At 29.4% G+C, this 16818-nt stretch overlaps 1 protein-coding gene across 2 annotated transcripts in view; it reads left to right on the plus strand.

Moving 5' to 3' along the window:
• The window catches only part of LOC103569707 (microphthalmia-associated transcription factor), a 77735-nt gene extending 62776 nt beyond the window's left edge, over positions 1-14959 (plus strand). Inside the window, exons 5-7 of one of the 2 annotated variants that reach the window (XM_008547164.2) lie at positions 2964-3039; positions 6212-6491; positions 8188-14959. In XM_008547164.2, coding sequence (XP_008545386.1) covers positions 2964-3039; positions 6212-6491; positions 8188-8436 — 605 coding nt within the window. In that variant the 3' untranslated portion in view covers positions 8437-14959. The remainder of the gene's footprint in view (positions 1-2963; positions 3040-6211; positions 6492-8187) is intronic. The other variant, XM_008547165.2, reaches the window with a different exon arrangement.
• The last annotated feature ends 1859 nt before the right edge of the window (positions 14960-16818 follow it).

Consider the following 16818-nt stretch of genomic DNA (forward strand, 5'->3'; position numbering starts at 1 on the left):
TCCTAGAATTTACGAACGTTAAAAGATGTTGCTGCTATAAAAATATATAGACGATTTTATTGTATTATCACAGGCATGTACAGATGTACTCTTTGGTAATTGACTGAATTTGTTGAGTTACATTTAGTTTAATTGAGTTGACTGAGTAAATTGTTATAAGAGAGTTGGTTATTATGTAATAGAGTATTAACGGATAAAGTATAACTGGACCGCGTGGTTGTAAATCACCCGGCCGACCGGCGTGCGTGTAGAGCACCCTGTCTATTGATCACTTATACAGGGTGTCCCAAAAGTAACAGACATAAATTAAGAGTGAATAGAGAATACAATGTTAAAACAAAAAGTATTGGGGCGTTTTTTGATCTAGCGCGCAGAAAATTTGTTAAGTATTAATTAATCTAAGCAACCAATCAGAATTTCAACGAAAAAAGTAGAAGAGAGATTCTTGACGGAACGATAGTAGAGAGACGTAGCGTGCTTCCCGCAAAACAGTTGAAGATAACGGAGTTTTCAGGTTCAACGGAAAATAGGATCATTAAGAATTTTTTAATTGAAAACTTGAACAAGAAAGAAGAAGAGTCGAGCTGTCAAAAACGTCGGATTTTTTTTTTGTCAAGAAAAAAATATAACAAAAATGTAAATTATATAAATAATTTATTGTTTTTAAATACTGATAATTTAAACGAGTAAACAAAAGATTCAAACTCTTCAAAGTTACTGTTTTTAATAGAATGTGAATTTAAAAAAAAAATTTTAATAATTTTCAGAAAATATTATCTTTAACTTTCCGTTAAAAAAATTGAAAAGAAATATTTTTCGATTATGTTTATGATCAGAATGGATCTCCATATGAAATTTATATGATTCTTTTTAGTATATTTTTGATGTACAAAAATAATTTAAACACGTTGAAATTGAGCGGGAGATCAATTTAAATCATACAGAGATGTGAACATTGCTCTGTAACTTTTATTCATGCAGATAACCAAATGTACATATTGATGAAATGGGAAAATGCTTGTGATATATTCATCTGGCAATTGTCGATCGATCAAAAATATTTGCTGTCCCATAGCTCTACAAAATCTCACGTTTATTCTGCGAGCTTGTAGATTGATAGCGAGTTAACGTAGAGGTGCACGTACATTCTTTTTCCTCTCACATTGTCTTTTTTTTTTTTTTTTTTTTTTTTTTCTTTCGAACTGAGTACAAGTATGAAGAACAACACGTGCACAGAATGTACGTACCAACTACTTATTGAATTTTCATAGATTCCAATGTAATTGTTAGCTTTACTTAAAAATTAAAAATAAATATACATGCATATGGCAGAGGAGGAGAGGGCGGAGAGGGTCAAAACGTGGTACTTAAGGAAATACTAAGTTTTCCGGAACCCAAATATGTTAAATCGTTGTTTTTTTTTCTAATGATATTCAACGTGCATAAAAAAATCGGTCTATCGGTTGACTCTACAGGCCAGCCCCAAAACCTCGCTATTTTTAAACTCCTTGGGCTCGAAAATACGATCGTATACCGTTGATTTCGAAAAAAAAAAAAAAAAAAACGTTTTTTAGCATTTTTTCTCCAACGATTTGATAGATTGAGTCAGTTAAGGTGGCAATCGATGCGTTTCATTGAATGCTGGTCAGATTTTGGAATTGATTTATTTAGTCGTTTTTGAGAAATTTCAAAAAATTAAAAAAAAAAATTTTAATTCTTTCGAAAACAGTTTCTCTTGAATGACTGAACTGATTTTGATGTTTGAGGTGGCATCCTGACTAAAAATTTCAGTTTGTTTTTATTAGCGCCGGATAAGGCATGCCGAACTCCGAGTTTACGCCAAATGAGGCAACCGCATAAGGCTCGCATCACGAAAATAACGCACTTCTGATCCTCTGCATAATTAGGAAAACTTAATTCGGCACAAATTCAGAAACCGAAGTCACCCAAAAAAACCGTAATCTATCTGTGAAAAATGATTATACATAGAAATTGGCAATATGTGGTCATGTATAACTGTAATAATATAATATAATTTTGTTTTACTAAATTTAAAAGAAAAATATACCTTGAACGGATTATCCGATTGAGATGTTCTTGGCAACAATCGAATATTTGTATTGAGTTCTAGAGCTGATTAGATTTTAGAATTGATCTATTCGATAGTTTCCGAACTATTCGCGACAGTTTTCAAAATATCCAAGAAAAAAACGGAAAGAAATTTTTTTTGTTTTTGGTATTTCTTGAATATCTCAGAGTCTGTTTGACTAAATAATCTAAAATTGTCAGAAAATCTTAGGGTGGCATGCCTGTAATTTTACCAATGCACGAATCTTAGACTTTCTGCCGCGAAATTAATGCTGGACGTACTTTTGACCGAGGAATAAAGAACATATAATTTCATTTTTTGCAGGCAAAATGGGGTACTCGGTGTCATGACTAAATATCACAGTCATAATATCATACGACATAATATCATGTAACATTTTGACGTAATGCTTGACGTACATATGTTATTGATATTTTGACATGTGATATTATAAATGTGATATTTAGTCAAGTAACCTACTCAGCATGAATGTCAGAAAGATAACATAATTTTTAAAATAACTTTATGATACCAATAAGATGACTTTCTGACATTCATGCCGAACGGGAACAGGGTACTCCCTAAAAAAAGTGAAAAAGAAATTTCTAGAGATTAAATACGTTTGATTCAATTAAATTTTCTGCTCAATTATATTTTCAAAAGTGATTTTGAAATATTTAAAATACAAGCTTTGTTTATAAAAATTTTGGGTTACCCCATTTTGCCACCTCCTTGTCGCATTTTCTCCGTCTTTCCTTATAATCAATATTCTTTTTGACACTCTATGATGAATGTTAAATAGATTGACTAAAAAAACTGCATATTAGCATTTATAAATGAATCAAAAAACTATTTCATAATCTTTATTTTACAGTTGAGAGAAGACGAAGATTTAATATCAACGATAGGATCAAAGAACTTGGTACACTATTACCCAAAACAAATGATCCGTGAGTATATTTTATTATGATAAGCTTTAAATAAAATGTACATTAAATTTTCTCATGTAACTGGAAATACATTAACATATATTGATGAATCATATCCCGACTGTACACTATCTTCAAGCTTGTGCGCAGAATGTTTTGCCGAGAAATCAGAAAAAAAATAGCGAGATTGTATATGAATGCTTGTATGCACACACAATGTATCTGAGCATGTTATTTCAATCTTAATCAGTTATACTGAATGATCTCGCTCTGGGGCTCTTTGACTTGCAGCGCTAAAAAACTATATAAAGTGCTCTCGAGGCAAAGTAGAACACTAAAAGACCTTCTAAGCTTTGTCAGTAAGTTCTTGTATTCAGGTAGCCGTTCTCGGTAAAAATATATAGCCAGCATAACAATAATTTAATTATACTTAAAGTACTACATTTGTACACATCATAACTAAAATTATTTGTCAATGCAATAGAAAAAAGTTTCCTTTCTTAGCAGATTCAAACGACGGTAAATTACCATAAATTACGGTAGATATCGTGGGTTGCGGTAACTTATAGGTTACGGCATTCAAAAAATTACTTTACTGTACCAAAAAATACCATAATTTACGGCATTAAGTACAAAAATACCGGACTTTACGGTATTCGTCCATAAAATCAAGTATTTTTCAATACAATACCGCAAATGACATTACACAGTAAAAAATTCAGAGTCCGCCACGCGGGGTGAATGGTTTGGTATGATAATTTTCGACACCGTTTGTGGAAGTTACACGATGTAGGGTGTTAAATTTTTGGCCATGTGAGTTAGGACGTTCACACCAATGGTGTAATTGTTAATTTAATAGACACACAATAAAAACAGAATTATAAAAATAACTTATCATTTGACGGGATAATAATAAAATAAAATTTTAATTCTTAATTAGTATCATATCAAACAAAAATATTTATGTTAATAGAACCGTTAATTTATCAACTTTGAACCATAAAATACCATACAACATTCTTACAAAGTCAATGGCAAAAGTTTATATGCATATATATATTGGACTGATTCAAATAAAACAACTATTTTTTTTTTATCAAGGACACCCACTGAAAAGTTTCAGTAGGATAAAAGATGACGCCAGTTAAAATTTGAGCCCTTAAAATTAATATTAAGTACTCCCTGGTTGCGATTTTCTATTTCCCATTTAAATAACATGGGAACAAAAATTTGTAAGTTTGGAATTTTATATTTCCGTAATGACGTATTGTACTAATAAGTCCAGGGTATAATTTTGTAGGAAATTTAGCGCTCTACAAAAAAAGTCTCTTATGATTTTTTTATCAATCCATCTGTTCAAAAGTTATTTAAGCTTGAAGTCAAATTTATAGTAAATTTCGAGATCTTTTTATTTTCCCAGCGTAACTGTCAGACTCATCACAAAATGTCATAGGACCTTTTTTGCAGACAATTTTATTTCCTACAAATTATCTTGAATAAAGTTTTTTAAAATTTCACATTGTTTTCTAGTTATTACCGTTTTAATATCAATATCTTAAAGTCGATCCGAACACTATTTTTTTTTTTAATTTTCGGCGACCGTGTTTACACCAAAAATTTTTTGCAGTATGGCTCTGCATGATCATACATGAGCATGCATGATTTATTAAAATCATGATATCACTGCTCTGATCAATATTGATTACTGAGTATGTTATACTTATTAATCATTGAACTTGATTTATTACAATTCTTTTTTTTCTGCGTAGAACAAATCGTCTACAATTTTAAATCAAAATTTCCCATAAACATAAAGCTTATATAACTTTCTAAACATAATTTCCATTGACACTACATCTAGAATTCAGTACTGAGCAAAATACATTATGTTCTTGTCCTATCTCTTCAACGTAATTACTAACCCGTTGAGTATGCAATGCTGCTTGAAGGCATCTCTTGCTGACTCTACATCAGTAGTTATTTACTCTGTATGTTGGCTATAGGAGTCTCGTGTGCTAACGAGCCCAAGCATACGGAACACACCCGCATAAATCGACCATTTATCAATCTAGCTGCAGGGAGTTGAGATTCATTAGTCAGTGTCGATGACCACAAGAACTTATAAACAGCTTCAATATCTTCTATTTACTCTACTATGTGGATCCAATGTATTCTCTCTCCCTCTAGTTTCGAATAAGGTTATAAAAAAAATTAACCCACAAAAATATGAATGGGATGAAAAAAAAAGAAGAAAATTCCGAGAATTCAAAAGTGAATAAGTCAAACATTTAAGTTGTATTTTTAATAACCGATTCAATTCCATAAATAATCGCAACAATTTCATTTATCACGTTCAAAATCATTTTATGTTGAATTCATGCGTAACATCTCGCACAGCACGATATTAATGATTTTCTTTTATATAACCACAGAAAAAATATATTCCGAGGACTTTTCGAGCTTTTCGATTTCGTAGAAAAATTATCTGTCGTAGTAGAGAATTCTCGAAATTAAAATGGATTAACAAATAATCGATTATCAAATTTTCTTTGAAAATCATTCTCGATAAAAAAAATTAGCAGAGTGCAAATAGTTTAAAATTACGAACTGAATAATTCAAATTTTTCAAATTATTCAAAACTGTCCGAAATATTTACGAGTTATCGAATCACTCGGAAATTTTCGTATAATTCGTAAGTTTTCGAATCACTTTAAACTTTACAATTCATTCATAAAGCTTCAGATGATTAGAACATTTTTACAAACGAGCCCAAAATTTATTTTCAAACAACTTAAAATTTTAATATTTTTTCTAATAATTCGATTTTTAGTCCGACACGAATCTACGAAATAATTACTTTTCGTTACTTTAAAAAACTAAGCTCTCCATGAAACAAAAATTTGATATTTAAAAGCTGATCAGAATTTTCTCGATTAGAATCGAGCAATACGAAAAATTATGAATAATTCGAAAACTTTCGGTTTTATCGATAAAAACGAATTATTCGAAAATTCGAATTGATCGATTTGACTTGAACCAAAGAGTAATATTCGATTCGAACAAGATTCGCACACTCCTATAATCTCATTCAATATGAGTATTTTGAAAAGGAATAGTTTCCGAAATTTTTATCAAATTCACATGAAATTAATTAGATCAGCAATCAAAACACTGTTTTGTTTCTATTTGTAGGTATTATGAAATTGTCAGAGACGTGAGACCAAACAAAGGAACGATATTAAAATCTTCAGTAGAGTACATTAAGCTTTTAAAAAACGAGTTGACACGAATGAAACAGTGTGAAATGAGGCATAAGCAACTAGAGCATCAAAATCGTCGGCTTCAACTACGAGTTCAGGAACTGGAACTTCAAGCGAAAACTCATGGTCTACCCGTAACAGACTTTCATTGGGCTTCTACGTCTAGTGGTGCTATCAATTCTATTTGTAGGAATAAAAATGACAGAAGAAAAGTAAGAATAATGAATTTTTAAGTTTTTTCTTTTAATTAAATCTTTTTTTAACTTTATAATTTGTACGGTTTTGAAATTAAAAACCTGAAAAATGGTAGACTCTGCAGACCAGATCTAAAACTCATGGTTGTTTTTGAACTCACAGAGTTTAAAAACATTTTTCTCTACACGGAAAAGAAAATACATGGAGCTTTATTTAAAAATATGAATTTAAATTACTTCACGGAAAAAAAATATTAGTAAATATTACTGAGATTCTCGTCAACAGCGCGCCTAGACCGGACCTCAGTAAATTTTGCTGAGTAGAATTTAAAAAATTAATAACAGATGCATTTTTTTTTGACAAGTGTCTTGTAGTTTTTTAAGGTTTAAGTAGTAATTTTAAATGTCAAGCAGTATATTTCAACGATTAACTGTTAATTATAGCAGTTTAAACATTAAAATCATAATTTAACTGATTGAAACGACATTAGTTATTGAACATAACATAAATAATTAGAAGTTGAACTACAATTATTGTCAATCATTTTTTTCTGTGTTGATTACTTGACTATATGATTAGAATTAAATAAAACTATACTTTTATTAGTTTTTCAACTTTTTTTTTTGTTACTATCATTGTTATTATTTGTTGCATATGTATTAGTGATGGTGTCAATTTTCATATTTAAAAATCACTTGACGTCTGAATCCTGTCCTTCTTCGACTTTGTAATAGATATTCGTATACCCTGTCTCTACCAATTGTTAATTTTATCGATATGCTTTCAAAAAATTACAAACTCCTTAGTAATTTTTAATTGCTATATAAATACTTCAGTATTCATCTGATTCACAGAAATCACAAAACACACGGAAAAAAATATCAAGTGAATATGCCTATGCAGCACAGTAATTTTTACATTACTCTATAGTTTGTGTCCTGCCGCTCTTTTACAAACTATAGAGTAATGTAATTATTGCTGTGCTGCATAGGCATATTTACTTGACATTTCTCTCCATGGCAGATAATTTTAGCATACTGTACAGTATTAAATGCATATTTTTATAGAATAAAAATCGTTTTATCATAATAAAATGTATTACTCAACATTTAGTAACAAATTAATATACTCTTTATAAAAATTGTTACTCCTTTAATAAAGAATAAGCATGAATCAGTAATAATAGTAACAATTTAGCAATTTTTCATATAATCACAAAGTAATAATTAGCATCTTGTGATTTTTACTGTAAATTTAGTGATGAATAGTAAAAGTAATGCACGTATTGATTTGCATCAGTATTTTTTACCAAAATATATTAAATATTACAATATTTTCAACATTCGTTTTTTCCAAACACCTTTTTCAGTTTTTTGAGCTCAAAAATATTCTCTTATACTTCGAATTTGAAAACGTTTTTTTTTATTTTTAAATAATCAACTTATTGCAAATTTGCGATAAAATAGTTTCATACTGCATTATAAACTATTATGATACAAAGAACAATCTAAATAGTCTAGTTGATGGTATTTGCCCGAACTATTCAGGGTTAGCAATATCACATTTAACGATAAATTCTCTTCGTGTATTTAAACTCAAAATATGAAATATTATTGAAACTCCATCGGTATTATAAATTTAGTAGTAAGATAGTTATTATCACGTTATTTTTTTATTAAAATGTAATTGCTGACTTGTTCTTATATATATTAGAAATTGTTGCAGATGCCAGATGTCATGACGGAAGAGACGTCAGTACTGAGCTTGGCACAATTTGAAGATCTGATGGAAGACGATGGGGGAGGTCCTGTTCATGGAGGTGATCCGATGCTGTCATCGCCACATTTGCCACCCCTAAGTCCGCCTGAGTCTGCCTGTCATCCTCTTCCGGATGAAGATACCCTTGGAAGCTTGGTACCTACCCCATCAAATTCATCATCCGAAATGGATATAGTGGCATAACCAGCAGCTTTTGTTCTCACTTACGTTAGTGGACTCTTATTCGCATGTATAATTGATTCATTACACGATCAAGTGTTATGAGACTGTGAATAATTATTATAATTATCGGATCGAAAGATTTTGAGGAATAGTACAGTCAAATATCAATAAAAACTAAGTAATAAAGTAACTAATTGGAAATCGAACCAACCGTTACTTTTGAGGCTTCTTCCAAATATCGGCTGTTTTATTTGTTATAAGTTGACGGAAATCATATTGACGCTTAAGACTTTCAAAAAATATATGTACGTACCGTCCCTTTTGTATCGGCCACAACGAACAGAAAATACTATGATATACTTGCCATGTAAAAAGCAATTGCGTGAGATATATCTTGATGATGAAGAACGTAATAATAATTGTTGTACATAAAATTAAATATAACTATTGAAAAACTTTTCAACACTTTTTAATTAGTTATATAACGAAAGACGAATTATACACTCAGAGAATTTTACAGTATTTTTCAGACAAAAAAGTTATAGGAAAATTGCTATAGTGATATTAGCGTGAGGACAGTATAGAATTATGATAAAAATTACCGATAACATAAATTTTTAAAATACATCCAACAGAAATTACAATGTACATAGTAAAGATCATCATTAACACTAATAACAACAGTCTATATACTAAATTTATCCAAAATTTTATAAGCATTCAAATACACATCAACCATTATTATACGAAAGAAAATTCAAAAGAAGTTTTACATAGAGAAGCAAACTCACACTGCAAAAAATTCAGAATCTGCCGAGTGGTGTGAATGATTTCATGTGGAAATTTTCAACACCGCTGGTCTAAAAGTTATGCGACACACGCTGGCGTTAATTTTTTGGCCGTGTGTGTTAGACCACTTACATCACCAACGGTGTGTATTTTACTTTGATAGACACAATGAAAAACGAAATAATAAAAATAACTTCTCGTCCGGAAGAGGTTGTAGTAAAAAATACTTGTATAAAACTTTCCATTCTAAGTTTTAATTTTTAATTGATATCTCGAACAAAAACACTTATATTAATAGAATCGTTAATTAATTTGGTTCGAACCATAAAATACCATACAAAATTCGTACAAATAGCAATGGCAAAGGTTTGTATAGATAAATTGTTAGTTTTCTATAAATTTACATTTGATAAATAAATACAATGTTATTTGTAAAGAGTAATTTTTTCAATTGAAAATACTTGACATTGTATTTTTAATTGGTTGAGCTATTAATTGTATTTTTTTTTAAGCATTGGTAAAGAAAGTTAGTGGGTAATTTTTGAAGTTACCATTAAATTAATTAATTTTAATATTGAAAATAGTTATTGGGTCATTTTTCACTACATATCATATGATTCGATACACTGAGAGAACAATTTATTTGACTGAATAAAATCATTTAGTTCATTTAAATATATATTTGTTTATCGTTAACAAATCGTGGTTAAAAAAAATTACACTACGACTGGTGACGCTACAGTGCCACCATCCAAGTACAGATTTGTTAACTTTGAACATATTATTATTTCATTCAAAAAAACCATATCCTTGTCTTAAATAAATACTGATTGGATCCATTCAAATTTGGGATTTATTTACATGTAACAAATCTTATCTGATTTGAATAAATTGTTCTCTCAGTATAATGTCTGTTTTGGGCTGATAATACTAAATGGTGTGAAAGATAACACACCGTATTAAAAGTACACCACTTAATGTTTCACACCCTTATTGAAACCGAGTTTAACGTGTAAAATCTTTAGAGACCATTTTCACACCTAAAATTTTTTGGTGCCGCGACTATTAAACCGCGAACAGTTCAACCGCAACACTTCAACCGAACGATAGTTCAACCTAGCGACAAAATATCCGCGATGAGATATCCGAAGAAAAAATAATTCATGGTTTTTAATAAACGGGTATTGTGCTGTTCCAATCATATGTGTTAACCTATTTCCAAAATAATACCCACCCAAAATATGTGAAAAAAGGGCACAGTACGATTTCCAGCATATGTGTTGTCGCGAATATTTTGTCGTTTTTATATGATACTGTACATGTTAAAATTTATAAGTTTTCGTTTAAATGTTTGAATATTGTTTGGTTTCATCGTTTTCAGTTGTAATGTCGCTAGTTTGAACTGTCGTTCGGTTGAAATGTCGCGGTTGAAATGTCTTCGATTTAAATGTTACAGAACCAATTTTTTGCAGTGTTCTCATGAATACGTTACGTAATTTATTCTAATCTATCAGTTCTTGAATGGGCAAAGATAGCCGAATATATTTGAACAAACTGGAATTTGAAAGATTTTTGATAATAACCATTCTGCGTAGTACAAAGTATCAAAAACTTTGTAATTTTTAATTTTAAATTAATAAATTTTCTATTGCACCTGGTACTAATTTTTGTAGTTATATATATATATATTTTGTCAATATTGAAATGAAGTACTATATTTTTTGATTATAATCAATAACTATAGTCAGAAATATTACGATGTGGCATGGTAAAAATACTTATCTTATCGAATATATTTTAATAAAATAAAATTAAAAATTACTGAAACAAATAGTATAATTTTTAAAAATATCGTTTTCTAAAATTTTTGGTACTTTTTACTATAAAATTCTCTGCGTGTAGAATCAAAAGGAAATACTGCTCACCATTTACGAAATAAACGAGTAAATTGAAAGTGCTTTAAAGTAATTAATATTGTACAGATTAATAATGAACCTAATAATTAAGTGGTTAAACAAATATTTGAAAGTCTCATATTTCAAAAAATTTACAGACTCATTAGTTTTTAATAAAAAGAAATCCAAATATAGTACCTTCGTTTAGATTTAATAACAGATCTTACATAAATAATTAAATCTATATTCTCTTCTAAAAAGTTGATGACCAGATGTCGTATCGTTTTTCGTCACTTCTGTGACTATTTTTATTCGGTTGCCGATTGTTCGACTGAGATAGTAGCGGAATTTTTAAAAAAATGAAGGTGAACGAAACGAACATGTTATGTCTAGATTTTTTTAAAAATCATAACTGATGTCACATAGCAAAAAGTAAACAGTGATACTGAATATTTTTCCGTAATCTGCCGATGATTAGTATTTAATATTTTTAGATGTATGATAATAATAAAAGAAATCGTAAATAAGATTCCAAGAATTACAACTAAATGAGTAAATTTTCAGATGATTATTTATTTGAGGTTATATATTGAAAGAAATGACAAGTATTTCAAATAAGATAGTATCGACAATTGTAATACAAAATTTTGGTATTTTAATTTTTGACTCCGTGATACCAATTACACGGTAAGAAATGCATGGCGTTTAACACCATGCTGGTATGGTCTCTAAAATAGTATGTGAAATATTCCAAGACAGCTTTGTAACAAGTCTCGAAGTATGGCGTTATTTACTATACTGTATAATACTGGTGCTATTGTATTGCTTACACGGATGTATAGCAAGCACGGTGAAACAGTATGGCCGTGAGACCCATACTGCAATGCCGAGGGTATAATGCTACAAGTTTTTCCCGCCATAATTTTTGCCATGTCAATCAATGCATACTATTGTATTACCGCCAAAACTATATAGATGTCATAAGATTAGGTTTATCCGCCAGAAGCATTGTGGATACGGCAACGCAGTATGGACCTGACGGCCATACTGATATTGTGACGTCCGCGACATCTATCGCCAGTGTTACTATTCCTGCAATGACCGAATCATCTATGCACACAATGTTACAACGTATAAAAATCTTCGATACCATACAGTGTGGCGTTCGAGCCCATACTGACATAGTATTATCCGCAAAATATTTCTTACCATGTACGATTTTTTTTCTGAATTTTGGTTTTTTGTTGAGATGAAAGAGACTATTTTTTCTTACTATTATTGTTGATAAAAGTGAAAAGATTTAGTGTAAGCATAATTTGGAAAATTTGATAAATTTTTTAATTTTAAAAGTCTGTGTTGAGAAAAATTTCACAATGAAAAAATAAATTGTTTATTTTTTGCATTTAATAAGCCTATTTAATTATGCTAACAGATGTAAAATTTTCAAATTTTCATAAACGTACCTTGATAACTTTTTGAAAATTCAAATAAACCAAGAATAAAAACTGAAATTCTTAAGACTTGGGTTCACGCAAAACTGAAAAAATTGAATCCCACTAAACATATTATCGAAAATATTGAATACTAATAGCCGGTTTTTGAAATTTCCATAATAATTCATAAGATTAGTACGTTCACTTTATCCTGAAAACCAAATTTCGGAGAAGGTTCAATTAAAATTTTATTACCATAAAAAAAAAAATTGAAAAAAATAAATTATAAGTGAATTTGAGTGGATCACCTCGATGCAAATTTTTCTATTGAAAATTATATCATATATAACTCAATTTAATTCGAAGTTGGATATCAATATTTGTTTATCATTATTAATATTGAATCTCTTCAGCAAAAGTCTTATATTGGAACACAATATTTTATCCGGAAAAAAATCCGATTGAAAAATTCTAATCGGATTTATTCGAAAATTTACGATTGACTTTTTATTGGAAAGTTCAATCAGAAAAACGATTTATAGAAAATGATTACTTTCTAATTGTATCCGACAAAATCGGATTAAAATATTTTAATTAAAGTTAATCGGAATTTATCGGGAAATAATCCATATTTTTTCCGATTGGATCCGATTGGAATTTAATCAGATAGTTGGCAAAGTCCTAAGCAACTCTGATTGAATATTTTGATCCGATAGAATTCCGACTGAATTTCACTCAAATTTAATCGGATTTAATCGGAGTTTTTTCTGAGGGTAATTAATTTCCTCAAGCTTAATAAGACATGTTTGAATTTTATGTATAAGTTACGATCCAAAACTCCGTAATTATAAAAATAAATTGAAAGTTCTGACTTGCCTTGTAAGAATTGTTGTATATAAATTTTGCACATTTTGAAAGCAGACATTCATTATTAGTGCATACTTAATGATGGTTGATTTTGGAAGATAGTATCTTTATATAAGCTGTAAAAAAACATTTGTTATTGAAATTTATAATTTTATATTAACTGTTGAAACATATTTTTGAAAGAATTTTTATAGAATAAGAGTTATTAAGAGTATTTACGTTTTTTGGTAAAATGTTATAATCTCACAGAATCAGAAGCCTCTGTTTAAAAAAAAACCCGCGAAAAATCAATCATATATTCAATTCTACGTAAAAAAAAAAAAAAAATTCTGAAAAAAGCTTGGACCAAAAAAAAATCCAATTCGCTAAAAAAAGCCATAAACAAAAATTGGTTTACACACGCACACACACGAAGGTTTATTAATAAATAGTCAAAATAGCCTGGGTCAATTAGATGCAAAGTCTAACTGCCGTGTTAGCAGGGCAAAAAAAAATTAATTTCTTCTAAAAATTACATGCATGGTTATATATGATTTATATATGGACATGTATGATCATAAAAATATATGGCTATATATGATTGGTTTTTCGCGAGAAACAGTAATGTGGTATTTCAAAAGCTACAAAAAATATGTATGTATAACATACAATAAAATATATATATATATACATGTACATAATTCTCACTCTAGCTGAAGGCATATGGCTGTAAGTGTGCTACTTTTTTTATCTGACTATAAGCCCCTGTGAAGGGAAGTTTATGATAAATTCGTGATCGATTCTGTTGTATAAAAATTTATCTTATGGGACGATTATGGGTTTGAGCATTAATTTTTGATTAATATTTGATAAGGGAATTATAACAGAATCATTAACATCAATATCCTTATAAAATATTAATCACAAATTCATATTCAAGTTGATACACGCAGAGAAATTTTTAGTAAAAATTATCCAAAAATTTCGATACTGTGAGGACATGTGGTAAATATGTAAATTTTCCCATGCACGTTGTAAATTATACTACTTGATAGCATGTAAATGAAGTGCAATTTCTACTTACAACACAGTAAAAATTTAGTTACTGGCTAGATGTCCTCACAGTACCAAATTTTATGGGTAATTTTTATTTAAAAATTATCTGCATATAATCGTCTCTTGAGGGCACTGTGAACAATTCAGTCCAACGTGTGGTGTGAATGATTTGGTGTGAAAATTTTCAACGTGGCCGGTGTCATAGTTACAAGACGCACGGTGGTAAATTTTTGACCTCGTGAATTAGAACGATCACACCAACGATGTAAATGGTATTTTTATAGACAAAATGAAAAACAAAATAATAAAAATAACTTGTTATTCGGACGAGATAATGATGAAAAATTCTTTTACAGAAATTTCTATTTTATGTTCTAATTTTTAATTAATATGATTTTTAACAAAAGTATTTATGTTAATAATTTATGTATATAAATTGTTGTAGTTTGTATTTAATTTACATTGGATTAATGAATGCAATGTTACTTGTAATGAGTAATCTTTAATTAAATATACTTGACATTATTTTTTTATATTGATTCAGTTATTAATTATGTTTTTGTTTTTAATCATTATTGAAGAAAATTAATTGTGAATTTTTGAAATTAATGTTAAATTATTTATTGGGTCACTTTTAACTCTAGATCATATGATCAGACAATATCTGAGTTTTGAGGCAATAACACCGTAAGGTATGAAAGATAACATTCACACCGTGTTAAAATTACACCACCTGATGATTCACACCGAAAAATTTCAAACTGTTAATTCACACCGAGGGTATCGTGTAATGTCCTTAGAGACCATTTTCACACAAAAAATTTTTTACATACCACCCTGGCAGACCCGAATGACGGTAATTACTGGCATTTGCCGTAACTCACGACATATGGATGAATTATAGGATTTTAACGTAATTTACGGTACACGTACAATACTTTACAGCAAAAGTTCGGTATCTTTACGGCAAATTCGCAGTTCGAAAACGGTAATTTACCGCAGAATTGCGACAAGCCTGCGATATTTTACCGTAAAGTGAAGTATTGCACTATAAAAACTGTAAAAATAAAAAAACATACAGTGCTTACGGTGAAAATGCCGTAAATTACGGTAACTTGCCGAACTTTTATCGTAATTCACTGTATATTACTGTATAATGCTGGGAAATGCCGTTAATTGCCGTGAGTGACAGCAAATTAGCTTTAGAAAAACTGTATTTTACCGTAAATTACGGCAAAATACAATAAATTACCGTAATTCGGATTCGTCAGGAAGTTTGTTTGTGTGTAAGAATCCTTTAGGAATTAGCCACGGATGGAATTCTTTTTTATCGATTAAGTGCACAAGTCATATTTTTAGTCACAATCTTTCTGTATTTAATAATGCGTTTATGGCTCATAGAATTAGATAATTTCATATTCTTCTCTTAATCGATTCGACGTTATAGTACACATCTTATGAAATTCATAGTATCGTAGGAAAGTTTAAATAATAATGAACACAGATTATACTATTATTCTTGTTGAAAACTAAAAAAAAAAAAAATAGAACATTATCATTTTTACCGAAATTAACAAATGATTCATTGGTTGACAGTGATACCAAAACTAATGTTGAAGTTTACATATTTTTAGGATTAGTACTTTTCATCAAGAATAGATAGTTTAGTAAATTTAACTGACTGCTCAAAAATTGTCGAGGTTTAAAAATGTAATTTAGTATGGTATTATAAAATATATTAATATAAACATCAATATGAATAAACTTAGTGATCAAATGTTATAAGAATGTAGATATATATTTTACATACGCATTGTATGTTCTACAATTCTTATTTGTAAAGATTTATTAGATATATTGATTGAAAAAAAAAAAAAAATTATAAAACATCATTGATTGATGGAATATTGTTAATATGTACGTCGCAGTACAGGAGACGCGACAACTACTGAAAAAAGATTTTAATTTCAAATAAATTAATAAAAATAAGTTCTTTGGCTTAATTTGTTTTTGTCTATTTATACATCTCCTCATGTTCTTGAGTGAATGAGTGAAGTGCTTCTGAATAATTTTTATGATTTTTTAGGTAGGTGTCACTACGAAAAAAGTATCACCCTGCAATAAATGGTTGTAGTATTTTAATATGCTGTCACGTATTACCGAAATCTGATTAGAGGCCTGGTAAAATCAAACCCCGACAGAAGTTGTGGAGAAAAAAAAAAGTTTGAAAAATTGATCTTGAAAAAAGTGTCAAGTGTTTGGGCTGACTAACAGGATCAACCGTTTTCCAGATTTTTAACTACCGTCTGATGTCGCCGTTTCGAGGTTCTAATAAGACATTCTGACTATTTTCAGAGAGTATGCGTATAATCTTCTTATAACTT

This window comes from Microplitis demolitor, chromosome 3 (assembly GCF_026212275.2).
Source record: "Microplitis demolitor isolate Queensland-Clemson2020A chromosome 3, iyMicDemo2.1a, whole genome shotgun sequence".
Lineage (NCBI taxonomy): Eukaryota > Metazoa > Arthropoda > Insecta > Hymenoptera > Braconidae > Microplitis > Microplitis demolitor.